The 26,794-nt window shown below is 44.8% G+C and overlaps 1 protein-coding gene across 2 annotated transcripts in view; it reads left to right on the top strand.

Annotated features, from left to right (window-relative positions):
* The window catches only part of LOC147673978 (uncharacterized), a 659,950-nt gene that overhangs the window by 516,946 nt on the left and 116,210 nt on the right, over positions 1–26,794 (top strand). For both annotated transcript variants that reach the window (XM_086945060.1, XM_086945061.1), the window contains one exon: positions 26,697–26,776. In XM_086945060.1, the coding sequence (XP_086801186.1) occupies positions 26,697–26,776 (80 nt within the window). The remainder of the gene's footprint in view (positions 1–26,696; positions 26,777–26,794) is intronic.

Genomic DNA, 26,794 nt, shown 5'->3' with positions numbered 1-26,794 from the left:
CCCTTCCTCAGTTTCATTAAAGAGATCAGACGTGAGGCAAATGAATAAGGAGAACGTTTTGGTTTTAATTGAATGCAACATTGTTACGGATTTCCTGTTTTCATTCGTAGGTAAGCGTATGTGTAAAGTAACGCCCTTAGTTAAAAGAATGACGAACAGCAAACTTAAAGAATTAGATAAAAATCAGCTACTAATTTTAAATAGTAGAGATCAAAATACCAAAGAGTGTGGGTATTTGTTTCCATCTAGGATAACCATAAAATTTAGCCGGACAATACATGCCCACGTAGGACGTAGGACGCAGGCATCGAGCTTTTCCAAAATCGCAATAGAGAGATTGCTTCCACATTACATCTAGGTGAGCCTATCATGTTGTCAGTGGTTCGTCGTAGACGTTCAAGTTAGCTGGCTCTCCCTATGAGGACATAAGTATATAAGTATTTATGGTTTAAATTCTGTTAATAATTTAGATACAAAGTGAAGGTTTACAGAACGATACTATATCCTGAACTACAAACGTCGTCTTTTGGTCCCTATGTGCAACAATTAGAACCATCTGGCTCCACCTAGAACCAACAACATATTCTTTTGGGTGAGCAAAATGTGTTGTGTCTATCATCCACATGATTAAGCTGTACTATAGCTTTGCATCGCCATGAAGTATGGAATCTAATGTATGTCCCCTTCCACCTGCAGTTATTAATTGTCATATCCTTCACATCACTGAATTAAGAATTGTTAAGGAAATAGAAGTTGGTTCTAGCCAGTGTGACGACATTTTAATAGTAAGTATTGTCCTCCTTGTACTATATAATTGCCAATGGTTAAGTTTAGGAATTATAAAGTGGTCATCAATATCTAGTGATTGAATGACCCTAGTTTTCAACACTTTTATACAAATACTATCTAATCTTGGGATGGTTATTTTCCATTGGGTCCTTATTCACCTTGGTCTGGTTACCTAACAACTGCTCAAATATAAAAGTATTAGTTTTGTAACTTGTCTAGCAAATAATACATTGCTATAGCAAGCAGGGAAGGTGTGTTGCATAGAAAGCTGTTTCAAATTTGTTGAATTGATTATGTTTTATGCGATGTTTTATTGCTATTGAAACAAATCTTTTTTTAAATAAATGTAAATGATCGTTTTTATTTTTATATTTACTAATTGTGTATTTCAGATACAATTTGTGTCTCCTGAAGAAGGCGTTTTTTCGAAACGCGCGTCGAAAGTATTGATTGCCACTTTCCTCTTTTTTAATATTGCGTGATTATATTTTAATAGTATTGTATAATTTGTTTTCTTGTCATTGGTTATGTAATATGGATGTATATATGATGTATGATTTTAACATGAACATTTATTAAAAAGAATGGAGTTTTTGTATTGTAATAAACTTGTAGGTTCCTTTTTGCAATTACCCTTCCCCTCTGTTTGTTAGGATTGCTTTATTAATATACACAGTGTCTATTTCCCTGTCCTAGGAATTATTATTTCTGATCAGGTTGTCCTTGTTGTTCACATTCAGTGATAAGAAGGACATCCGGTTTGTCCGAGGTGAGCAGTAGGAAGATGTCAGGTTGGTGTTTTGCCAGGGAACACGTGTTCAGGTAGAGGAGGCGGAGGTTTGTTTGCTTAATTGCCATGGTCTTAGTGGCTACAAGAGGATGTGAGAGAGGAGCGTGCTCTGTCTGGGATGATAGGATACCGTTCGTCCGAATGCGAAAATAGGTAGTAGAGTCCGGGGAGGGCATCATGTCTCTGATTGTCTTAGTGCCCGTAGCTTCTCAGGAGCATAACATATAAGTCCATGGCCACTGGGCCCGGTTGGGCGCAGACGGGCTTGCCTTTGGTGCGCTGCCGGCACGCCCGCTGCGCGTTCCTATCATGGGGCAAATTTTATCCAACCATGAGTCAGAGAGGGGCGTGTCTTGCTCTACCGGTCCGCCCTCCACTCAAACAGCTATCAGCTGTGGTGGACCGGGGTCGGCGTGCGGCGCAGTGAGGGTCAACAGCAGATGCCAGGTTTTTAAAATAATTCACAAAATGAAATAACATGTTTTACAAATAGAGAAGACAATACACAGCGCAGGGCGCAGCCGACAGTAACACGACTAGCACAGCTTCGATCGCGTGTCGCTGAGGCTGACTCCCTTATGTGCAGTTTCTGTCGGGGGGCGTGTCTCGCTCTACCGGTCCGCCCTCCACTCAAACAGCTATCAGCTGCTGTGGACCGGTGTCGCAGCGGGAGGCGTGCGGCGCAGTGAGGGTCAACAGCAGATGCCAGGTATTCAAAATAATTCACAAAATGAAATAAGTTTTAAAAATAGAGAAGACAATACACAGCGCAGGGCGCAGCCGAAAATAACGCGACTAACACAGCTTCGGTGTTGAGTAAACTGTACTTGATGCCATGGTGTCGGAGACTGGGAAGGAGGGCCAGAAAATGTTTGGCCTTCACTGCCTTTTACGTGCGAAGTCTGCAAGTATGTGGATCAGTTGGCCCTCCACGAGAAACTGGCCCTCATGTTTCCTGACTGCCTGTAGATTCCCTTCACCTTGTATCGGAAAAGGCATGCTATGATTGCCCTGGGCTGGGAGGATGCATGGGAGCTGTGGGAACCGAGTATGTGCACCCTTTGAAATTCTATTCGGTTCTTGAAGCTTATGCCCAGCAGCTGAGGCAACAGTTTCTGCAGAAACATCCCTCTACTTCCTCCCGAACTCCGAGGATGCGCATGTTATTCTGCTAGGAGCGGTCTTTTAAATCTATGACTTTTTGATGGAGGCACCAGAGCTCTGCACCCCAGTTGAGTTTTTCTGTCGCCTGTCGATCGAAATTTCCAGGCTCTCATCCACTTTGTCGAGGCGTTTGTGCACGTTGTGAAGTCGTCTTGGAGCAACTTGATTTCTGTAGGTAGGCCATGCATCTTGATGTTGAAGGTGGAGAGTTTGGAGTTGAGCCTTCAGCGTGGTGTCCAATGTCATGTCTTCTTTTGAGGCAGCCGCAGAGTTTGGAACCACAGGTGCCTCTGAAAAGGAGAGTTGGCACAACGTTTTCTGACCCAGACACTGTTGTTCCAGCGTCACTGCCCACTCAGACGAGATAGGGGGTGTGATGCTGCAGAAGGGCGCCGGTTGCGGATAGGTCACTGGTGTCCCTGCCCGGCGACCTCTGATCCGAGCAGTTCATGAAGGAAGGCCCACCAATCCTCATGGTGAGGGAAAGGAGTCGGTCATACCTCTCCCCTGGGGGTGGAGGGTTTTGTAATACTGAGAGTTTTGGGTGTGACCCCATGTGAATGTCCCCTGTTTTCTCCCTGGGATCAAACAAGCCCTAGGTGGATGGAGGGTGGTTGCTTGGGTTGGCTAGTCACATGGCAGACAGTCTAACAAGGCCCCCAGTGGTGGCACGCTGAGCAGTCCATATGGAACATCACCTGTCGGTTATGAGGTGTCAGTCCATCCAGCAACCAGTAGAGCCTTCTCTGAGCGTTAGGCATAGGGACCAACCTGGTAGGGGAGCACCACTGGTGGTGGATCATAAGGCCCTTGGTGGTCTGCTCACTCATCCTTTTCCAGGGAACAAGCTGGTGTGGTAGATCTTGTAGGTCTCATGGTCGTTTTGCCCCATAGTGGGTTGTGGCAGCATTCAAGCAAATGGGGTTCGCAGAAAGCTCCTGCTCCCTTAAGTAGTTCTCTGCATGGGTGTCAGCAGTGCCAGAGCTCCCGAGTGCAACACTGCGAGGCCGGATGGCCACAGGCCGCCATGGAGGCGGGCCTCTCCCGGCAGGCTTTTCCCACTGAAATGGGCCTAGGCCCCAAGACAGGCACATGCAAGAGGGACCAAACCACTCAGTTTAGAGAAGTGAATGGAGGGTGCCAACCCCGTCTGAGCATTACAGCGGGAGTGGTGGGTTCAGAGACGCACTGTGCCGTGTGTTGGAGCTGCAGGCTAGCTGGATCTGGTTGGTCTGGAATTCGGTGAAGTGGGTGCAACCTTCAAATTGCTGGAGTCTCCTTCTCGTGGGTTCAGCAAGGCCCTTTCCCTATGAGCTGGTGGGGGCTAGATCTGGGTAATCCTGGTCGCGATGCTAGCAGCCCTGTGCTAGGCGGGATTCCCACTTCTGAGTCTCCAGGAGCAGGAGGTTATTACAGAGCTGCCATCTTACTCCATGGCTGGCTCTGCCTCTCTGTAGTCACTTCCAATTCTATCGGGAACCATAGAGCTAATTCTTTTTACATCACAGGCACATTCAAGTTGCAAGACTTAAGTCTTCCATGTTAGGATGGGCAAGATCTCTTTGGAGATTTTCACTGGTCCCACTACTTTCTGTACTTTCTACAGTGCTTCTGTTAGGCTCCTTTTGTTTCACTGACTCCTTCTCTCCACTTCATGCATCCAGGATTCTTATATTTCTTATCTGTATCAATTTTTACTTCAGAATCAAAAACATTAAATTAGGAAGATTCAACCTGGTACCTCATCCACCTATTAGCTTCCTTTTTCTGTTACAGAAGTTATATAATTCCTGAACTTTATATGTGGAATTGAATAACATCCTCTTCAAAAAGTAACAGTTTCTCTATGCTTCCCCAACCCTCTGTACCCCTGAGGGGTTCTCAAGTGGACACTAAACGTTCTGGACTATTTCAGGTGACTTTCATGTTCTAAGTTCAGTTTTCAGTCCTCCTAGGGCTAGTGGAAGAGAAATCTTTACTTCACAGTGGAAGAGATCTCCTGTTGTAATAGCACCATCCGGTTGTTCATTGCTCCTTCAATTGGTGAGTTGTTAGCATGGTGCTGAAGGGTGGGGTTAAACATCTAGACCTTTTTCCAGTTAATATGCAGACACCTTCTGTGCAAATCGAGGAGAGATGCAAATGGCCCCAATGTTTTTACTTGGCTCTTGAAAGATGCATTATCCTAAAGGCTCCCTGGACCATGCCTTAAGTTCAGGGGTGGTGCAACTTGATATTGGTGAACAGTGGCTCAAATGGAGATGAACAAATGCAAGAAACCTAGTAGGTAAAGAGTGTGTAACGATTAGTACTGACAGAGTCCACCAAGAAACTGGAATGAGTGTAAGGTAGTAATTTGTCACTGCAGTGCTCAATTTGTGAGATTATTTGTTAGTCATGCTTTAACATTCTAAATGCATGAAATTTGGATGTGTGTCACCTGGGATGAGTTACAGTATAAGGTTTTTTTACATGTAGCGCACAGGGCTGTGAAAGTAAGCTGGTTTCAACTTATTGAGCAAAGATTCTGGCATGAGTGAGGTTTACAAGCACATTGTTGTTGGACACTCATTTGTATTAAAAGTAAATTGCCATCAGTTTAGCAAATGACACCAATTTAACATTGCCCTGCATTACGACGACAGTGTCTGTATGGAAGGTAGATGCTTGTTGTAGCAAAATTTGACATTTAAAGGTGTCAGTGTTTAGTGGCGCAAGCCAACAAAGAGACTGCTGAAATACTTTGTTTTATTAATCACTAAAGAAATGATTATCACAAGAGAATGGGAAGATTGGGTGGATCATACATATTTTTACATCTGATACCTTGGCACCATGTTGAAGGTAAATGTTTCCAGGAGTATATTGGAATTGAAGAGTATGTGGAGATTTCTATTGAAGTCAAAGGCATATGACAGGAGTAAACAGGCAATGGTAGAACAAGGGTGCGTCTCAGTTCTGGAGCATTTCACCGTTCTAGGTGAACTATCAAGAGAGGGATTTTAACTAGGCAATCAAAAATACCCTGAAGGTGGATTACAAAGTAAGGAATAATAGCATATAAATCATCATCAGCACATGGGGGACTGTTACTTAGGAAGCAGCTGTGCTGGACTGTGAAGGAGCCAAGACTCTGCATTTAGGGCTGCTAACAGTTACGGTGACAGTGACAGTGACCATACAAGAGGGCAGAGCAAAATCTGTTGAAATCAAATGAGAAAACCCTGTTGCGTTCATGCTGTGCATGTTAAGGATGAAAAGTGTTGATGATCAATAGTACCAAATGCCAGCCAATGAGAATGAGAATCAAAGAAATAATGAGTTATTTGGTGTGGTGGTGAAATTAGACACACAAGAAATAGTAGTTCTAGTATAGTTGAGGACTCGAAGTCGGAGTTGAGAGGATTCATTTTTTTGTGCCTGGACTAAAAGGACAAGAAGGGATTGATTGGTTAAGGGTTTTAAATATAAAAAGAAGTTTAGAAATAGGCTTCAAGAAGAGGCAAATCAGGTGTCTGTTGCGGTATTCTTCTGTAGTGATAGAACTGCAGCAGTTTGAAACATGAATTTGTATTCCAGATACAAGGGACTGATTAAACAAAGGTCCGACATGTGAGAATTCTTGAGGTTAGATTAGGATGTTTGATTGTTTTGAGACTCAAACTGTCTACATGTGTAACAGGTGGGATAGTACTTTTATGAATTGGAACAAGCTCAACTGATGTGATGGTGAGAAGAAAAAGAGCTTTGCAAAGTGAAGGTGGCTGGGCATTGAGGGTTAGAAGCGGCATGAGAGAGAAAAGCATGGGCTATAAGGGATTAGAGATTTGGATAAGTATACTACCTAGCTTAAACAGAATCTACTTTACATTTTCTGCTGGGTCCATTTCATATGCACACTTCGACTTCTCTGTGAGTCATGTGTTACGAGACTCAGTTGTTTCATCTTTTTATGGGTTGTTGTAATATGTACTGTTACTGTTTTATGCTTATATATCATTGTTAGTATTGGGATTTCTTATTTTCTCTTGAATCTTAAAGCTGGTTCTCTTATAACATTGCTGCACTTTATAAAGAAATATCTTTAGAAGATCGGGCCAAAAAATGCACCCATGTCAGTCTTACCTGGCTGTGTTTTGTACCATTGGGATCTCTAATGTTAAACATTTTTCTATTTAGAGCTCGCTTCTTGCCTCTTGGAAATATCTTTGATGGACTCTTCAGCCTGAATCTTTGTTTCGGAAAGCCCATCTGCTTTGGGGTTTGAATACTATGTTTTTTTATTAGTGACGTTAGGGAGTTTTAAAACTCTGGTAACGTTAAAATTGTGGGTGCCACAACAGGCAAGGTAGAGGTTATCGTTTCCTTTGGCATACCTTCGGCATACCTTCCACACATGAATCACAAACCCACACAAGGCACTGAAGATGAATTTTACAACTGGCATTTGAGTTACAGCCTTTAGGAAGGCCATCTTTTCTTTCACAATTTAAAGTTTTGGTAGGAGAATTTTACAACTGACCTAATTATAGATTACTATTGTCTGACGGTAAGGAACAAATACTTTGGCTGGAAAAGCATTACCCACATAGTTGTAGATACTACCACCATGGCAGTCCCAACATCAAAAAGAGGGGGATCAAGATAAATGGTGTGAATATTTGTGGAATGCCTGACAGTATGTAATGATTATACATGTTACGAACACCCTCAAATATGAAACCTGCACCAGCTTCTTCAGGCCAGTTTCTAGCCTCAATAGCTTTGTATTTTGGGAAATCATTAACCGACCAGTACTCTCCCACCTAGGGGAGGGTTTAATGTATAGACCTATTCTCCCTGACACATGACTTAGTCACGTTACTAGTTTGTACAACTTGTTGCAGGAGGTTTACTTCCCTGGCCCGGAGATACAGCTGGAGGGTGTCTCAGACGATGTGTTTTTGATTAGAGGAGGTTCACGAAGCAATTCTTCAGCCCTGTAAGAACAAAGCCCTAGATCCTGATGGGATTTCTGCATGTCTTCTTATATCTAAACTTCAGGTCTGCGCCCCTTTTATGATAGAAGTTATTAATGCCACAGACAAAAGGAGGTAAACTGTCCTCCTGGTCCAACTCTATATTACCATATTTAAAAAAGGAGACTCGCGCAACCCTAGCAGCTATAGGGTTATCGCTTTAATTGATTATACTACCAAAATAATAGGAAGAAAACCCCTGAATAGACTCATGGTTTTGGGCTAAGGATAATCATATTTTAGTAGACAGACAACATGGTTTTGGATCTGCATTGGGGACAACTGACCAATGTCTTAACCTGTATCTATTGATTAACAAGCATATTGTTTGTAGGTTGGGTTCTGTTGATGTGGCGTTTATGGACCTTACTTCGGCCTTTGATTGTCAACAGATGCAAATTGTGGCCCATTCTCTTGTCTATAGGAGTCCATCCACATAAAGTAATATTTTTATGGGATGGTCATAGTAACCTATCTGATAAAGACCTCTAGCTGCAGATTCCTTACCTTAGAATATTCCACAGTCATCAGACTGGATATAGACGTTTTTCAAGCAGTACTCCTGTGTGTGGTAGGTGGTGACATTTGCATCAGTGTCTTCCGCACCAAGTGATGAGCTCAATACCTATATAGGTGAAACTCTGGCGCACTGACGTCATTTCTCTTCTATCTATGCTAGATAGCTCTGATCCTGTCTGAGCTAGCCCTCAGTCACTTTTTGATTGGCTTTTTTCGACATTTTGGCAACCTTTTTTGATCTTTTTTCTCCTGGTTTGAGAATGTCACCCAAGAAACTGGCTGGGTTTCAAACCATGTGGGGCCTGTCACAGGCAAATGCCATTGGCAGACCCAAACTTGGTGTGTTTGTGGTGCTTGGAACGGAACACTACCCCAAGATCTTCAAGGACTGCTTTGCCATGCATCCCAAGGCTCTGAGGGAGTGCCCCTCAAGCTCCTCACTGCCCGGCGTATGTGGATTCTGTGACAGGGTTCTCAATTGTGCGGAAGGTCCCTGGATAACTCACTGAGCCTTTCCCAACTGTTTTAGTCGCACTCAAAATAGTTGGAAGTCCCACAAACATAAGAAGTCAAAGACGTTGAATAGGACTTTCACTTGACTTTCTGTCAAAGTCTTCTGTCGAAACACAGGAGCATCTGTACTCCAGGCCCCACGATTCGACAGAACCATAACCTGGGTCTGCTCCATGCTTCCCCGGTTTTGCCCGAGTGACCCCCACCCAGCTAAAGGAGGTATATGAGGCCATGAGTCTCATATTTGGGTGACCTGGCTCCTCTGGAGTGCCTTCAAGCTGCACCGGTGTGGAAGTTGCCCCTACTGGACCCATGCTGGCAAGTTTGCCCTTGGCACCAGTTAGGTCCTTGCTGGATTCAGAGCAGAGCCACTGGCGAGATGGAGACCTTCCTCTACACCCGCTCCAGTGCCGACACCTCTAGGTGGTGCCGCCCCTATCCTTATTCCTGACTCGTGCCAACCTGGTCCATGCTTCACAGAGCAGAGCCCGTACCTTATTTGTTTCATAGGCCTGGTGAGGGAGACAAATGGGATGGGTCAATAGACCCTTCTGGTTACCAGCTCCCAAATTAAGAACAGGAACCGGACATCTGGTACTAGGGATTTGCAGAAGCCAGTGGGTTAGACACCTCAGCGGACAATGGCCTGGTCTCTCTTACTGTGACTATGGGGAGGGGGGGGGCTCTTTGGCAATGGTAGGATGGCTGAGGTCCTGGACCTTACGCTGCCCACAGTGGCTGTCAAGACAAACTTCTTTACTGAGGTTCTTCAACCAGAGTCTCCCCATCTAACCCCCTACTCCCCTTTAATGAAGCCCTTAAAGACCTCCTATTTGGGGCCTGGTCCCAGGCCTTCAAGGGTGCTCCTGTGCATAGGACAGTTGCCTGCTGGCATCTCCCCGCTATGGGGACCTTGGTTCCTTTACACAGCAACCCACCCTGGAGAACTTGGTGGTCTAAGCCTCCACGTCCAGAATTAATCCTAACCCTTCCGTTACTACTCCACTGGATAGGAAATCTCAGAGGCTAGATGCATTTTGCAAGAGAAAGTTTTTTTTTGCCAGCCTAGTCCTGCAGGTGGTGAACATTGCGTGCCTATATGGCCATTATTCCCATACGTTATAGGACTCTGATGCCCAAGGTCTGCCTGTGGTCTTGGAGGAGTCCTGTGCCATACTTACCCAGGCTATTGCTGACGAGCAAGATACAGCAAAGTTCACCATAAGATATGAGCTCGACACAACCGACTCGCTGGGCAGAGCAATATCATCATCAGTGGCCTTATGGCGCCACACCCAGCTGAGAACTACTGCTTTTCAGGGCATGTCCAGGCTTCCCTCAAGGACACTCCATTTGATGGTTCTTGCCTCTTTGGAGAGTAGATGGATTTAGCGCTGGAGTGCTTCAAGGACAGCAGAGCTATGACCAGGTTCTTAAGTTTGTCTATTGCCCTTCGCCAAACTCTAATCTGCCTTTCTCCCCTTTTGTGGCCAGAGAAGGTTGTCCAACCGCACCCTTACCTTCCCAGCCACCAAGGACGACAACTTTCCCAGCCTTTTCGTGACCATGGTTGCAGGTCCTATAGACAACATGGTACAAGCAGCCAGTGGTTTGGTGAGTCCACCACCCGGCAGCTGTGGATTCCAAGCCTCTATTGTTTGCCCTCTGACCATCATGGGCATCCAGGGTATGCCATCATGTGCACCATTGGCAGTCATTAACATCGGACCGTTGGGTTTTGCAAATCGCCCACAGAGGGTACACTCTCCACTTTGTGATTATCCCTTCACCCATGCCACCCACTTATGACCAGCTGACATAGAACAACATCTCAATGCTCTGTCAGGAAGTGCTGGCTCTCTTGACCAAGGGAGCCATAGAGAGGGTGCACGCATCAGAAGTAAGTTGTGGTTGCTAATCCTGCTACTTTCTGGTACCCAAGAAAGACAGAGACCTTTGCCATTTCCTAGATCTGCACCTTCTCAGTCTTTTCCGGAAAAAGTAGTTCAAGATGCTCTTGCAAGTTCTGTTTGCCCTGCACCCTATCAACTGGATGGCTGTGTGGGACTTGCAGGATGCATATTTCTCCATCCCTATCTTGTCTGCCCACAGACGCTATCTGCGCTTCACGGTGGACAGAAAGCACCTTGTTTGCCACGCTCCCTTTCGGCATTACCAGCATCCCTCGGGTGTTCACGAAAGGGATGGTGGCGGTTGCAGCTCATCTGCTACAGTTGGGGTTACAGTCTTCCCCCTCCCTCGACGATTGGCTGTTGAAGGTGGGCTTGCCCCAGCAGTCGTCTCCTACTTCAGATTACGGTGAACCTCCTGCACTGTCTAAGGTTCCCTATCAACTTGCTGAAGTAGCACCTGACTCCGTCTCAGATGCTCCTTTCCCTCAGAGCCGTTCTGGACACAGTACAGATTTCTTTCCTATTCTCTTGAGAAGCGAGCTCAGGATATTCACGTTATGATTCCAATATTTCAGCTCCTCTCCTGGATATCCGTGAGACTGCATTAGAACCTAAAGGCCCAGTGTGCGCAGCATCAGGAGAATCTCTCCGACATTCCAGATCTCGAAGGAACTGCGAAAGATCTGCATTGGTGGCTAATTGAACCGCACTAGGTCAGTGGCACACCCCTCTCTCTTCCACAACTGGAGCGGACTGTAGTGACTGATGGGTCACTGCTGGGGTGGGATGGCCGTCTGGGAGAGGTGGCGAGAAGACAACTCTGGTCGCTGGCAGAGTCCAAGCTCCACATCAACCTGTTGGAGCTTTGTGCTATTTGCTTACCACTGAAAGCCTTTCTTTCTCTGATCAGGGGAAGGCTGGTGCAGGTGTTCATGGATAACCTCTCCACCATATGGTTCTGCAGCAAACAGGCTGGGGTGGGGCCATGAAACCTCTGGCCAGAGACCATTCATCTCTGGACATGGCTGTAGATATGTAATGGCACTTTGAAATTAATGAGTTCAAAATTTGTGCTGTACAAAACCTTCTCTTGTGTTTGATTTAACAAATTATAATGTCCATGTACAACAACCTAGCCCCCACCTAGAGGGTTTCACGTGACAACTGACTTGCTATTAGTTCACTATTGGCATTGTTGTCTGTGGGAGAAGAAATTAATGTTTCTACATTCATTTGTTTTAAACAATGACATTTTAAAAATCCCAATGCACTGATTTAATCTGATTTACTAAAATGAAATGCTTCTGCATGTTAATGCCATACACTTTTTTAATTTTGAAGATACTTTGTCATATTTTTACACGTTTGTTGCTAGAGGTCTTAAAAATTAATGTGTTCCTAAAGTTAAGTGGTGCAGGACACATTACTTGCTTCTTTTCTTTTACTTCAGTTAGCGTGTAAATCAACGCTTGCCTATGTTTGCAATCTTCTTGCATGTTCTTGTTCTTACAAGTAAACCACATCCCCATGCGTTAGTTCTTTAAGGGGCCTCATGTGAATATGAGGAAGCCCATACTTTGAATATCAGTGCCCTAGAGCAAAGAAAGGCTGAGGCTGAAAGGGCCTTGGAAGAGAGGAATCTGGTTCTGGAGGAGAAAAAGGCAGAGACTGAAAACGCCTTGGCAGACGAAAAGAAGACATAAAGAGCCTTGGAGGAGAAGAAAATCTTCCTGGCTCAGGAAGTAAGTCTGAGAGGGCTGGATCTAAAAGCTAAACAATTCTCAAGGTCTACCAGCAGTGGTCGCAGCAACAATGCATTGTCCAATGGGAAAGAAAGACCCACATCCCCAAAGACCTGGTGCCTAGTGATGTAGTGGGGGGTGATATTGACAATTGATTTGCTGCATATGAGGTAGACCTGCATATACATAGGGCCCCAGAAGAGGCTTTGGAGTTTATAGTCTTTGAAAGCACTTGTAAAATATTGAAAAGGGCACCTTGTTGAGCTTAGAAGTAGCTGAACAGATGTCCTATGTTCCCTCGAAGTTTGATTTTTACCCATAGGAGTGCCTGCTAAGGTTCGGGGACAGTCACAAACTGTCTAACCAGTCTTGGGTGGATTTTGTGGACTACTCCAGTAAGGCACTAAGTTGGATGAATGGCTGCATAGTGAGTGATTTTGATGAGCTTTATTATTGTGTTACACCTTTTCCCAACACCTAATAGACTGTCAGCTTACTTACCCAGAAAGCTTGTGAAGAAGGAAGGCCTCTGGGTCAGCACCATAGTATCCAAGAAGTTACCTGAGGGGGAAGAGGTCACCAAAATGGTGGATAGGGTCCCCGACAGAAGAAAAAGGGTGAAAGAGCAGGAGGAAACCAATGTTTTGCAGCATGAATGATTTTCTAGATTTAAATGCTGTTCAGTGCTCTGCCATCTAGTGGTCTGGTCAGAATTTTTTTTTTTTTGAGTGGGCGTCATCGACCACCATTTGATTGTATGTTCATCTCCTGTGTGACGTCAGTCGGCGGCCAGGATGTTTCTGTGCGTAGTCACCATCTTCAGATTTTATTTTTTTCTGCTGTGGATCTAGAAGCAACGGAGGAGCTCCGAAAGTTTTCTCAAAAACGAAGGTTTTTGAAGAAAATCAACCGATTCGCCAAAGACCATGAGAGAGACGACAACAAGAGGAGACTCTTCTCTCTTCCATCCATCGGGGGACCCCGTCGATACCAGCCATGTGGAAAGAGAATGAAAGTAGGTATTGTCATGGAAGGCACCCCTTTAAATTTTGCCCCTACAGCCACCACAAGTTTGCCCAGAGTGACCCCCACAGGTCTGCCACACAGATCCCGACTGAGGGATACCAATGGAGGCAAGACATAGTCGAAACCCTCGACAAATCCATCTGCTTGAGAAGGGAGTGAGAGAGAAGACCAAGTCTCTGGAGATGGTAGACCTGTTGACGACAAAAAAGAGACCTTCGCCGACACTCAATGTCCAACAGAGATGGCTCGAGGCCAAAGAAAGAAAGAAGAGAAGGCTTGAGGACAAAGTGGCTGCACTCCGTCAAAGGAAGAAGTTTGATGACTTCTTGAAGGATTATCGGATCCCAGGCAAGCCTCTGACATCGACCGAGGACGGGCAGACTGCTATGGAGACCCCAGCAATACCAGAACCTCACGAAGATGAGTAGGAAGAGTTCTGTAAATCCGAGGAGGCCAAAAAGGCAGCAGGCTTTGAGGAAGAAACATTGCACATTCTTGGTGCTGAGTCCCCAGAAAAAAGCGTGGACAGCTACTCTTAGAGGCCATCGCCACTAGACTACCTATCCCTCTACAACAGCCTCATAAAGATGGCTGCAGGGACTTATGGGGTCCAATTAGAGGAGGAAAAAGGAGACTCCTGTTTTGTTCCTGAAACCCTAATGCCATAAAACAAGGGGAACCTTTATTTGCCCATGCTCCCTAGCATATTGGGCAAGGGGAAGGAGGCATTCTGTGAACCAGCCACTGCAAGGGCTGTTACAACCAGAGTAGGAAAAAAAATATAAGCCATCTACTAAAGTTCCCAAATACATCCAGGGAAACAAATTTAATCATTGTTGCAACCACCAGCAAGACAAACCCTGCACATACCTCCACAGGTCCACTGCCTGAAAAGGAAAGTAAAAGACTGGACCTGGTGGCAAGGAAAATAGAGAGGGATGCGGCAACCCATTAGCAGATTGCCAATTCAAACACCCTTTTGAACAGGTACGGACATCAGCCATATTATAAGATGGAGTCCCTTATGCAATACCTCCTAGGAGAGTACAAGAAGACGGCCAAGGCAGTGATGCAAGAGAGAAGAAACATTACAAAAACACCTGCCTAAAATCCGCTTTGGACGCAGCAGACACTACCAGCAAGCATGTGTGCACGGGCACCACACTAAGAAGACATGCTTGGCTCAGAGTTTCCGAGTTCAGGCCAGAGGTACAAGCCTCTATAATCAACATGTCGTTTACTGGAGATGCCCAGTTTGGACATGCGGTGGATGAGTCCCTGCAACAACTCAAAAAAAAATAAGACGACGACAAAGGCAATAGGGGCACTACAATTCAGGATTCCTTCAGAAGACGAAGAACAGTATCCTGCAGGCCCACTGGCAGAGCTCAGTTCTCACCAGAACAAGAGCAACAGCAGAAGAGAGCAGCTCACACCAGGCCACCCAACAACCCTCTTAACAGTAGCAGTACCTGACGAGCCAGCCCTTTCTTGAACTAGAAAGCAGAAGAAGCCAAACCCTCAGAGGGAGAGGAACCATAGGCAAATGAGTTCCACAACAACAACACATGCCACCACAAGACACGAATGGGAGGCAGGAGAGGAGATTACCCACAGGAGTGGGAAAAAATCACCTCCAACAATTGGATATTGAAATGCATACTGCATAGAATTGATCAAAGAACCACCACTAATTCCCCCAAAACAAATAGGTTTCAAATACAAGAGATCATACAACTCAGAAAGGAATTCTTTTTTTTTTTCTTCTTATTTTTACTTTATCAGTTTTGACAAAGAAGACAAGAGCTACAAACTAAAATTCAGTCACCATTGTTACATAGTCAGGATGCAAAGTATCATGAAGTTATCCAAAGTACAAAGCATATATTTACATATCAGGCATGCACATCGAGTATAACATAGATATGAATAAACAGTGGCAGCGTAATGGGATAAAACATTATTACAGCGTTGAAACTAGTGGGATAGAAGGAGCCTTAAGCAGGTTGGGATGTGCATGCAGATACTCAGATGATTCAGAAAAGGGGGTGGTGATGAACCTTTTCTTAACCCAATCTTTTCTTAAAGTTTTACATCTGAATGTCAGATCATTGTCTTGCCACTCTCAAGAAGTTTTCTCCTTGATAACTGACGATGATCCGGATATTTTTTTCTTCACGGAAACTTGGCTGCATGATCAGTCTATGGCGGCTATGAATCTAGCCCTGCCCGTGGGATACACCATGCATTCCCTTCCCCGCAATGCTAGAGGTGGAGGTATAGCAGTTGCGGTAAAATCATGTTACCCCTGCATTTGGAAACCTATCACCCTAGCAGGATGTGAGAGTGCCCTTTTCAACATCTCAGTGAATCCCCACTTCATTTTTACGGGACTCCTAATTTACAGGCCCCCTGGTCCTGATGGCGCTTTTCGCCAAAGCCTCCCGGAGGTGATCTCCTCCCTAGTTTTAAAAACTGCTAATTTTACAATCTTAGGCGATCTTAACCTTCATATGGACGCTCCACTCTCCAACTCGGTCCATAGCTTGTTAGCTGATCTTGAAGCGCTTCAAATGACCCAAATGGTACAACTACCGACCCATACGGGTGGCCATATATTAGATCCCGTCTTGACGAATCTAGCGACTAATATTTCTGTGCTGCCTCCCAGACCTATGGCCTGGACTGATCACCACTTGATCGAGATCCGTATCGTCACTACCTTACCTCCCCCGAGAAACAACACCCCAGCCAGTTTCAGACGCCCCTGGAGAAATTTGAATTTAGAGCATTTCCACCAGCTACTGATGAAATACCATCCTTCACCTCCTACTGAAGTCTCCCGTGGCTATGATAGTTTCTGCGAATGGCTCAATCAGTCATTAGATATGCTCATTCCGGCCAAGTGGAGTAAGACCAGATCCAGTCCTTCTAGCCCTTGGTACGATGAATCCCTCAAAACACTTAAAGCCTCCTGTAAACAAGCAGAACGCACATGGCGTAAAACTTATGATACTGACCTCAAGGCGGCCTATAGGGCCTGCACTAGAGTGTATCATCGGGCCATATGTGCAGCTAGGGCTGCTTTTTACGCTCAGGAGATTAAGAATAGTACAAACCCCTCTAAGGTCATCTTCAGGGTGTGTAAGGACCTTACTAGCAAGAGGACGGACATTGCTACTATTGAACCCTCCATGGCATACTGCGAGGATTTAGCCTCGTTTTTTGTTGAAAAGGTGGAGGCCATTTATAGATCATTCTCTCAGCTTCACATCAGGGAGAAAATGTCTACATCTATGGCTCTTAAACCACTGCTAACTATCCCTAGTCCGACCCGGGATGAGTTTTTAGCTTTGACAACAAAAGTCAAATCCGGCTCTCCGGATGATCCCATGCGACCCGCTCAATTACGGGAATTTGCTGAATGCTGTTATCCTGCCCTACACGATCTTATCAATCTGTCCTTCAGTACGGGCAGTGTTCCCAAGGCCTGGAAACAGGCGATGGTCATTCCGATCCTTAAAAAACCTGCCCTCGATCCGACTAAGCCAGAACACTATCGGCCCATTTCCCTTCTTCCTTGGCCAGCCAAACTAGCGGAAGCACATGCTAACCGTATTCTATCTGCTCACCTGCAAGAAACGAATCTACTGGATAATTCCCAGAACGGATTCCGTGCAGGCCATAGCACCGAAACTGCTCTTTTGGCTGTGGTGGAACACATCAGGAAGATATTGGATCAGGGTCAGACGGCGGCACTGATCCTTTTGGATCTTAGTGCCGCCTTTGATACGGTGTCCCATCAGATTCTCTTACATCGTCTGATGGAGGCTGGAGTTGGAGAGATGGCACTTGAGTGGTTCCGCTCTTTTCTTGAGGATCGAGGTTTCAAAGTGTCTACACCTCCTTTTGTTTCTGCTTCACGCCCCATTCTTCAGGGCGTTCCCCAAGGTTCGGCTCTTAGCCCCACTTTATTTAATTTATATGTTCAGCCTTTGGCGGAGGTAGCCCATAGTTTTGGTCTTTCCTTAGTGTCGTACGCCGATGACACGCAGCTGGCGGTGGCACTCAATGGTGATTCCAACATGGACGCCCCCACCTTCCAGGCAGCGTTAAAAGCTGTTTCTGGCTGGATGGCGAACAACCGACTCCAACTTAATGCCTCTAAGACCGAGGTCATTATTTTTGGTAAGGAAAGTGGGCTATGGGGAGATCAATGGTGGCCTATTGATCTTGGCCCTGCTCCCACCCCGTGAGTGAAGTCAGAAACCTCGGGGTGTGGTTTGATGATAAGCTTTCTTTCACCTCCCATACAAAACGCGTGGCTGGCGTATGTCTAGGTACTCTGCAATGTCTGAGACCTATTTTTAAATTTTTTGATGCTGAGACAAGACAGATTATGGTCCAGGCTCTGGTTCTTACCAGATTGGACTATGCCAACTCTCTGTTTTTGGGCTTAAATCAGGCCGAACTTTCCCGCCTTCAGAGGGTCCAAAATGCGGCGGCTAGGATGCTTGTCGGCCTCCCGAAATTTGTCTCAGCTCGCCGAACTATCCAGAATCTTCACTGGCTACCGATTGAGAAAAGAGTTAAGTTTAAAGCCCTCTGCTTAACTTTTAAAATTCTTAAACTAGCTTCCCCTCCTATTCTTTCACAGACTATCCTGCACTATGTCCCTGCTAGAGCTCTTCGCTCTGCTGGATTGAACCTTTCCATGGTGCCGCGTTTCAAACGAGCTAGAATGGGTGGACGCTCGTTCTCAGTGCTGGCGGCTGCCCTCTGGAACTCTCTGCCAGCCCCACTCCGTTCAATCCCAGACTTGTTTCTTTTTAGGAAGGCTTTGAAGACCTTCCTCTTCTCCACAGTTTAGTCTGTCTTCTTGCCTTCGCCTTCTCATATGTGTTGTGTTATCCAGTTCTCCAAGCGCCGGGACGCCTCTTGGCTGCGGCATCCGTGCGCTATACAAAAAATAAATAACATAACATAACATAACAGAGTGTCTGAATTATGCAGACCACTCTTACCCAGTCCAAACATCAGGGCTTGATCCAGCACCGTTTTTTAGCTCACTGCACCATCCCAGCTCAGAACTTGGCTATATGCAAATTAGTCTGACCCTGGCCCAGTGCATCATGGGAACAGAGCAGACTAAACTACCAAGCCAATTCTTATACTGGGAAGAGAACAAGCTACCGGGGACCGGTTTCTGGCATTTCAGCCGTCTTCGGCCCGGCTTGCTTGAATCCTGATGGTGCAATGAGCTAGGGACTCACATCTGAGTATACCCTTCCACGCTTATGGTGGACAAAAATGATTCAGAAAAGGGGGTGGTGATGAACAGAGTGTCTGAATTAAGCAGACCACTCTTACCCAGTCCAAACCTCAGGGCTTGATCCAGCACCGTTTTTTAGCTCACTGCACCATCCCAGCTCAGACCTTGGCTATATGCAAATTAGTCTGACCCTGGCCCAGTGCATCATGGGAACAGAGCAGACCAAACTACCAAGCCAATTCTTATACTGGGAAGAAAACAAGCTACCGGGGACCGGTTTCTGGCATTTCAGCCGTCTTCGGCCCGGCTTGCTTGAATCCTGATGGTGCAATGAGCTAGGGACTCACATCTGAGTATACCCTTCCACGCTTATGGTGGACAAAAATGATTCCGAAAAGGGGGTGGTGATGAACAGAGTGTCTGAATTAAGCAGACCACTCTTACCCAGTCCAAAGATCAGGGCTTGATCCATCACCGTTTTTTAGCTCACTGCACCATCCCAGCTCAGAACTTGGCTATATGCAAATTAGTCTGACCCTGGCCCAGTGCATCATGGGAACAGAGCAGACCAAACTACCAAGCCAATTCTTATACTGGGAAGGAAACAAGCTACCGGGGACCGGTTTCTGGCATTTCAGCCGCCCGGTAGCTTGTCTCCTTTCTGGTGAAGAATTGGCTTGGTAGTTTAGTCTGCCCTGTTCCCATGATGCACTGGGCCAGGGACAGACTGATTTGCATATAGCCAGGTTCTGAGCTGGGATGGTGCAGTGAGATCTGGACCTGATCTTTGGACTGGGTAAGAGTGGTCTGCTTAATTCAGACACTCTGTTCATCACCACCCCCTTTTCTGATACTCAGATAGCATCTCCCAGATGTCCGATGGCTTAGTAGCAGCCGACAGTTCCTCTGCATATAGCAAAAGTTATCCTACAGTAAATGGCATTTAGTAACCAATCCTGAAGTGTCGGGGCTCGTTTGCAGTCCCAGGTCATAAATACTCTGCGCTTTGCTAGCAACAACATTATGGCCACGAGTTACTTTCTCACTGCCCTCAGCGGCACATCAAGACCAAGCAAACATAGTCTGGGAGTACATGGCAGTGTGCAGGACACCATTTTCCCTAAATGGTCTACGACTATTGTCTAGAATTGCTGCACCTTCTCACAGCACCATGCCAAATGTGCAAAGTCTGCGTGGTCTGTTCCACAGCGTCTACACTTAGCGTCTTCTCTCAAATTATATTTACACAGTTTAAGCTTCTCTCAAATTATATTTACACAGTTTAAGCGGAGTATGATACATTTGATGAATATACGTGTAGTGAATAATTCGAAGGTTGCCATTAGGGGTGAGTAGCGTAATTAGTGTGCAGCTGGCTATCCAGTCTTCCTCCGTGGGGGTGTGCCTAGCAGGGTGGACCATTTATTACGCGCTTTTGTCGTGTCTGCTCCAGTCTCCGATTGGATCTGTTTGTATAGTCTGGATATGATATGTGCATGAGTGGTCGATGTCAGTAGCATTTGTAGTGAATGTAGCGTAGGGGGTTCTTCTGGGAAAGAAGGGTAGAATGCCCGGGCAGCAGCTCTCAGTCTATGATAAGTGAATCGGAACAATAGTGTCTGGTTGTTTATGTACGTTAGATCTTCAGGGGCAAGAAGTGTATTATTCGGGCACCCAACGTGGTGCAATGCAATTGCACAGGAGGGACCTCCGCAGGCCATACGGAGGTTCCCTCCTACTCTGGGGTCGTCCGTCCGCGATCCTAATGGGCCCCATAGTGTAGGGAATTCCCGATCCCTGTTCACTAGTGTCACCACTATCAGAGCTTTTAATTCTGCCAGCTGTGCCGTGCAGTCTCCTAGAGACTGTGTTTTTGTGCAAGTGGGATGGAACTTTCCATCCCGCATGCGACCTTTAACGATTGCGCATGCTGGGCTATTTTGTTGCTTACTTCCTATGGCCGATTGAGCAGATCCGTCACTGTAAATTATATATTCATACTGATCTAGAGGCATTATTTTGTTTGGTAGAGGATATTCTTGTTTGTATTGCTGAAATGCTTGTGTCTTTAGATTTGACTCGTACCTGTATTCTACATCTGTTGCAGTGAGAGAATTAGCCCATTGTATCCATCTTGGATGTAAGGCTTTAGCGTTAGGAATGCTTGCTTTTGTCGCAGACTCTAAGGCTGGAACTGGAGTCACTGCTATTATGCGTTTCCCCTGAGCCAGTGCTCTTTCTCCCACTACAGCAGTCTGTACTGCTGTTAGAATCTTTTCTGTAGATGTGAAATGCATTTCAGCATTTATGTGCAAATGTGATTTGTATGCAGTCGGTATTGTTTCACCTTAATTATATGTCAGATAGGTGTCCCAGATTGACCCGCTACTATACGGATCACCAGGTTGTGTACGTTTACGCGTGTCTGTAAGTGTTTGGAAGCTATCATGTCAGCTTGTAGGGAACAACGTATATCTGTGTGTTCCTGTGTCCGTTGTCTTACTGAAAAATCTGGCTTTATTAAGTCGGAGAAAGGTTTTGCTTTTTCTGCGAAATCTAAAATGTATGTTCTACCAAAATTTAGGATACCCAGAATTGACTGTAAAGGTTTCAGTGATTTTGGAGGTTGGAGCAGCGCACATTTTTCTAAAACATTTGCTGCCAGGCTTTCCCCTTTACTTGAAAGCTCATATCCTAAAAACGGACACTGGGGTTGGGCGATTATTGATTTTTTCAAAGATAAATTTGTAGCCCTCAGATGCAAAACCCAAAGTTATTGAATCACTCTGTTCAAGTTCTCCTCTAGGTCATAGTCAGTTAGATAACTATCCTCCACATATGAAAATACCTCTTCATCCACATTTTGAAGTAACTCAGTTGCTCTGGCTGAAAACAACCCTGGGCTATTTTTATACCCCTGGGGGAGTTGATTAAATTGCAGCTGGGGCCCTATCCCTGAGAATGCTGTTAGATACCTGCTTTCAGGCACTATATTTTGGCAGAAAAATCCATTTGAGATATCAAGTGTGGTTTTATATTTTTTTCCGCACAATGTTATTCATTAATGCAGCACTGTGTGCATTTACAACTGCAAACGTCTTAGTGCAAGTGTTTATGAAATGAAATGAAAAGATAAGGAAATTTGTAATGCGCAACTTAGCCCAGGAAGGGCATCAAGGCGCAGGCAACAGATTATGTCTGTAATCTAAAACTAGACGATATGTGTTGTCTGATTTCGATACGGGAAACAAAGGATTATTAATTTACGAGGTGCAATGTTCGATCACCCCTTGGTACTCAAGTTGATCTAAAATCTGCCTGACCTGTTTTTTAGCTTTTGCTTTATTGGATACTGCCTTTGTGCAATTGGAGTATTTTTTGAAGGAATTATGTGGTGGGTTGAATCCTCATCCCATCCAACATGGTTCTTGTATAATTGTATAATGCTGGAGCCTGGGCTACCCCCCACTCCTGCGCATATGTGTGTTTTAAATGCCTGGGAATATGGTCTGAGAATGCAGGTAAAATTACAGTTTCTCCTCTAGGGCAATCCATGACGAATGCCAGCGGCCAATCTCGTTCAGCTAATAAAATGTCATAGCCAAACGTCAGGTTCTCCCAAAAGAGACCCTTCACTGTTCTACATTTGTCCCCCTCCATCTAGAGTGTTATTTAATATAACTTATGTGTTTATACTGTGATATAATCATTCAAGTCCGCTGTCACCAGATATTCCATCAGGTTCTGGCAAGTTGTTGTTACTTCTGCCGCACTGTCTAGCATCGTCAGAGCCCAATTACCGTTCAGTAGTCGAGTCCTCAGAATTCTCGGTATGTCTGATCTTTAGACCTGCAACCTTCTTCTTTTTGAACTGTGGCTTTTGCTCTGGTTTCTCTTCCTTCTTAGAAGTGTAATCTTGAGAGTGCTGCTTGTCTCTGGACTTTGTACGCTCTATTTGTCTGTCTGACCGTCCTTCCCTCTCAGAGTTTTTCAATGAACCCTGAAAGGATAGAGAGGAACGTGTATCCGTATCCTGATACCCGTCAGGTTTCCTAATATTATTCCTATTCCTAAGGTTATAACTCTTTTCAGAGGGCTAATGTGGAGGAGATCTACCTCGTGATTGAGATCTGTTTCCTTTAAAGTTTTTTTTTTATTGTCCCTCTTTTTCTTAGTGGATCATGTCTGCTTGGAAGTGCCTTTTCAGGACTGCACATCAGTTGTGGTTTGAAAGCTTTCCCACCCAAACTGTCTCTGCCTAATTCTGCATATGCCGTTTCAATTATTTTGGGTAGTTTGTGTTCCTGTTCTAAAGGTCTGAACTCCCTTAGGCGTTGGCGGATAGCCACTGAAGCTGCTTCCTCTTTAATATTGGCTACTATTATGGCTGATACCTGGGCATATTTACCTAGTAACTTCAGCCCTAAGTTCAGGGCAGGCTCTGCTCCAGACTCGTTTTGTATTTGTCTCAATACGTCTGGTACTACTGCTAATGAAGGAATACCATGAGTTCTGGTGTATGTAGCAGTAAAGACTGTACCCCAAGTGCTACAATCTTCTACTTGTGATGTTATTCCCATGGGCAAGCAGATTGTTAGCTTTCTGTGTTTTTCATATGGGGTAGTATTCAGGAATACTGCTTCTAGCTGTGTTATTTTCTGAGCAACCCAAACGGCATTTGCTCACATTTAGAGGGCATTTTACCCATCACCGTGTGTAGTGTTTGTTGTGTGATTTTAGTTGCTGCACCCTGAGCTTGAGTTTCATTTGTTGCAACTATTGCTGGTTGGACTGTAAGTGTCCTCATGACCAATGACGTCAAGTTTCTATAGGTTTTAATGACATCTTTGTGTTGTGTGAGTAAGTCTCCTGGTGGCATTGTGTCAATGTCAGGATGTGGTGTGAAGGCCGCTAATAATGGCCATGTTGCCCCTTCTGTTCCGAGCAGGCCGAGTCTTACTCTCTTTCTTATGTGGGGTAGGGCTCCTTTAAACCAGTAGAAGTGTTCATGGTACGTGAGAGGAACCTCAATGTCCTCAAATGGACAGTATTCCGTGGGTGAATCTCCTTCTGTGTAAGAGTGAAATGTTTTTGTTCTTGCATTTGCTGCTGGGAATGTAACCCACAAATAAAATACCTCAGTTCTGTTTGATTTGTGCGCCTCAATCACGAAAATTACTAAGCCACCCCTAGCTGATAAACCATGCACAAGCAGTTTCAGGGTGATTGTATTTCTAAAACTCAGTGCAATTTGTATTGCATCTGCATCTTCCCTTTCAGAGATGGGCATGCTTCTTGCATTGGGTCTAACTCCTGGTTAGTCATTGTTTTTAGAACACTGAATAACTTTTCAAGGGAACCAAGATGCGGTGTGTGTGCAGGATTTTAGAACCCTGTGTCCTTAAAGCTTGATTAACCAACAGCCAATAAAGATGATTTTTTCAGCCTACTCAGCTGTGGCGGAGGTTGTGCCCACCCACTCCAGACATCTCTGGTGTTTTGTGAGTAGGGTTCTTTGAGAATAGCAGGACTGAACTTCTCAGATTCTACTGTTAAATAAGTACCCAACCAATGTTGGCGGCGGCATGTCGTGTAGTTCCTATATACCCTATACAAGATCTGCACGTGTGGATAACATAAACTTTGGGATTGGTGGCAGACTGATACTGTGCACCCCCACCGGATACGTTAGCCTGTCTGTATCAGCTAGCTCACAGTGCCACTAGAATCTCCTCTTACCGGCGAGAGAACAGTTCTTGGCAACCTCTGAACATGAAAACCCTGATCCCCCAGGATCGTGGAAACAATATACTACTTTTCGCTCAGTCGCTCGTGCTCACTTAGTTTGTCTCAGAGATACTCAGAATAAAAATACCGGGCGTTTGTCAATAAGGATTTATTGAACAGTTATTATTCTAGTGTAGAATATATGAGCTGCAACAACCATTAGACAGTAGCAGAGCTATATGATTAGAAGCACTAATAAAGTAAATGGATGGTATAGCTCTACCATCTTGCAATAATCATGAATACATACAAGTATATAAAACACATGATAAAAAAATGCGTACTCCTATGATATCTCCCTAACTAGATGTAACTAAATGTACCTAGCATCCATGTAGGTGTTATGCCAAGAATCCCTCTGGTATCTAGTCCACCTCATTACCTGAAAATGAGAGAATATGGGACCCCGTCCTGGTCTCGAGTTGGACACCCCACGAGGGATGATAGACCACTGCTAACTGGAGTGTCTGCATGCAGGAACCTCAGCGTCTCTGGTCAGTGTGTCAGCCAGGAGGTCTCTGTCTCCTCTATCTTCCTAAGCAAGATGCGATGTATTTATACCCATAGGTCTCTCCAGGGGTCCTACCTTGCTGTGTCGGCCTAAAGGATGACGTTGGGCCTGAACGTTATACAGAGATATTATACAGGAGATGGCAATGCTGCTGTTGGTCCTGCTGTGCTTCCAAGAAGCCTCATACATGATGTATGAGAATCCAACTAGGGAAAACCTGTGTTCTGAATGCAGTGCCATATCTGGGTAAAAGGTCAGTCCCCAAGAACCGTTATGTATGTAATGTAGGGAAGCATATAGGTGAAAGGTTATAATGTTACCTGCGCCTATATAGGGTACCTATATGGAATATAACAGGACCAAAGATACGACCCTGAGCTCCATCTTGGCTATACATGGCCAAAGGTGGTGCACATGTTTTAATTATAGGGGGCCCCTGAAAATATAGTGCTTAATTCTGTATTCTACAACGTCCTTCGAGTCGTGCACTGAAAATACACATTCAACATATTGAAAATTCACAAGTAAATGGTATGTTGAGCACAGCTGTGATTCTCCAATCTGAGCTCCGTTTCCCTGATAATCAGCAGGCATGTCTCCCCTCATGTTGCAGTAGAAATCAGTCTACCGAAAAGTGGAAAACTCTTTTTTGCGACTTGCAGTTTGCGACGCGCAAAATGGAATGTACTAATGTGTCTGACACATTTAACGATACCCAGTTGGGTCGCAAATGACCTGCCTCATCAATATTCATTAGGCATGTCGCAATTTGTGGCCCACTGGGAAACGGGAACAGCGGACCACCATGTCTGTTTGCCTTTTAAAGGAAGCAACTTTTTTTTCAAATGCAGCACATTTTCTTTAAAGGAAACCAGGATGTGTTTAAAGGGGAAAAAAATGAAAAGTTTTATTTTCATTGTTTGAGTTCAGGCAGTGGTGCCTGCTCTTAAAAAATATTTTCAGTCCCATTTGCGACTGTTGAAATTAGTGGTAACTGCGATTGTTTTGCAACTGATTTGTGGTCACAAAACAATCAAACATCCTCCTACCAATCTCTATTAGGAAGGGACGCCCTTGGCACGGCCCTTCCTATTAGTGACTCGCAAACTCTTATTTTGTGTGTCGTAATAGGTAACCGACTCACAAAATTTTGTTTGTATATGCTACAGCCATTTTTAGCTATCGCAAACTGCTTGATTTTCCGTTTTTGACTGCTAAAAACAATTGTACATCTGGAATGAAATGAATGAAAGCATTTATAAAGCACAACAATTGCTGAGGCGTCTTGGCGCTGAACTGCAAAGGGACCCTGATCCTATAACATCGCTGGTGATTCTATTTTGTTTTGAGCTCACTTTGAATTTCTTAAATCCTTGGGGTCCTTATGTTTACCATCTTTACTTTTTGTACAGTTCCCCAAATGTTCTTGCAAGACAACTAGATTTATGAAAACCACCCAAAATGCAGAGGTCTGCCAGGAATTTTCTCATCTTAGATTCCCTTGCATCAGTTTTGTGAACTATACAGGATAGGTTTATCTGTGTGTGTGTATATATATATATATGTGTGTGTGTGTATGTAGATGTATGTGTGCGTGTGTTATTTTGCTCTTATGATGTGTATTTAGATGTTGTTTATCTTTTCCTTGTTAGATTTTTTTGGAGATGATCAACTATTTATCATCCTGGAGTTTGAATTTGGAGGCAGCGATCTGGAAAACATGAAGAATGAGGTATGAAGAAAAGGGTGT

This window comes from Lissotriton vulgaris, chromosome 12 (genome assembly GCF_964263255.1).
Source record: "Lissotriton vulgaris chromosome 12, aLisVul1.2, whole genome shotgun sequence".
Lineage (NCBI taxonomy): Eukaryota > Metazoa > Chordata > Amphibia > Caudata > Salamandridae > Lissotriton > Lissotriton vulgaris.
The sequence above is the reverse complement of the archived record's forward strand: the minus strand, read 5'-3'. Positions and strand labels throughout refer to the sequence as shown.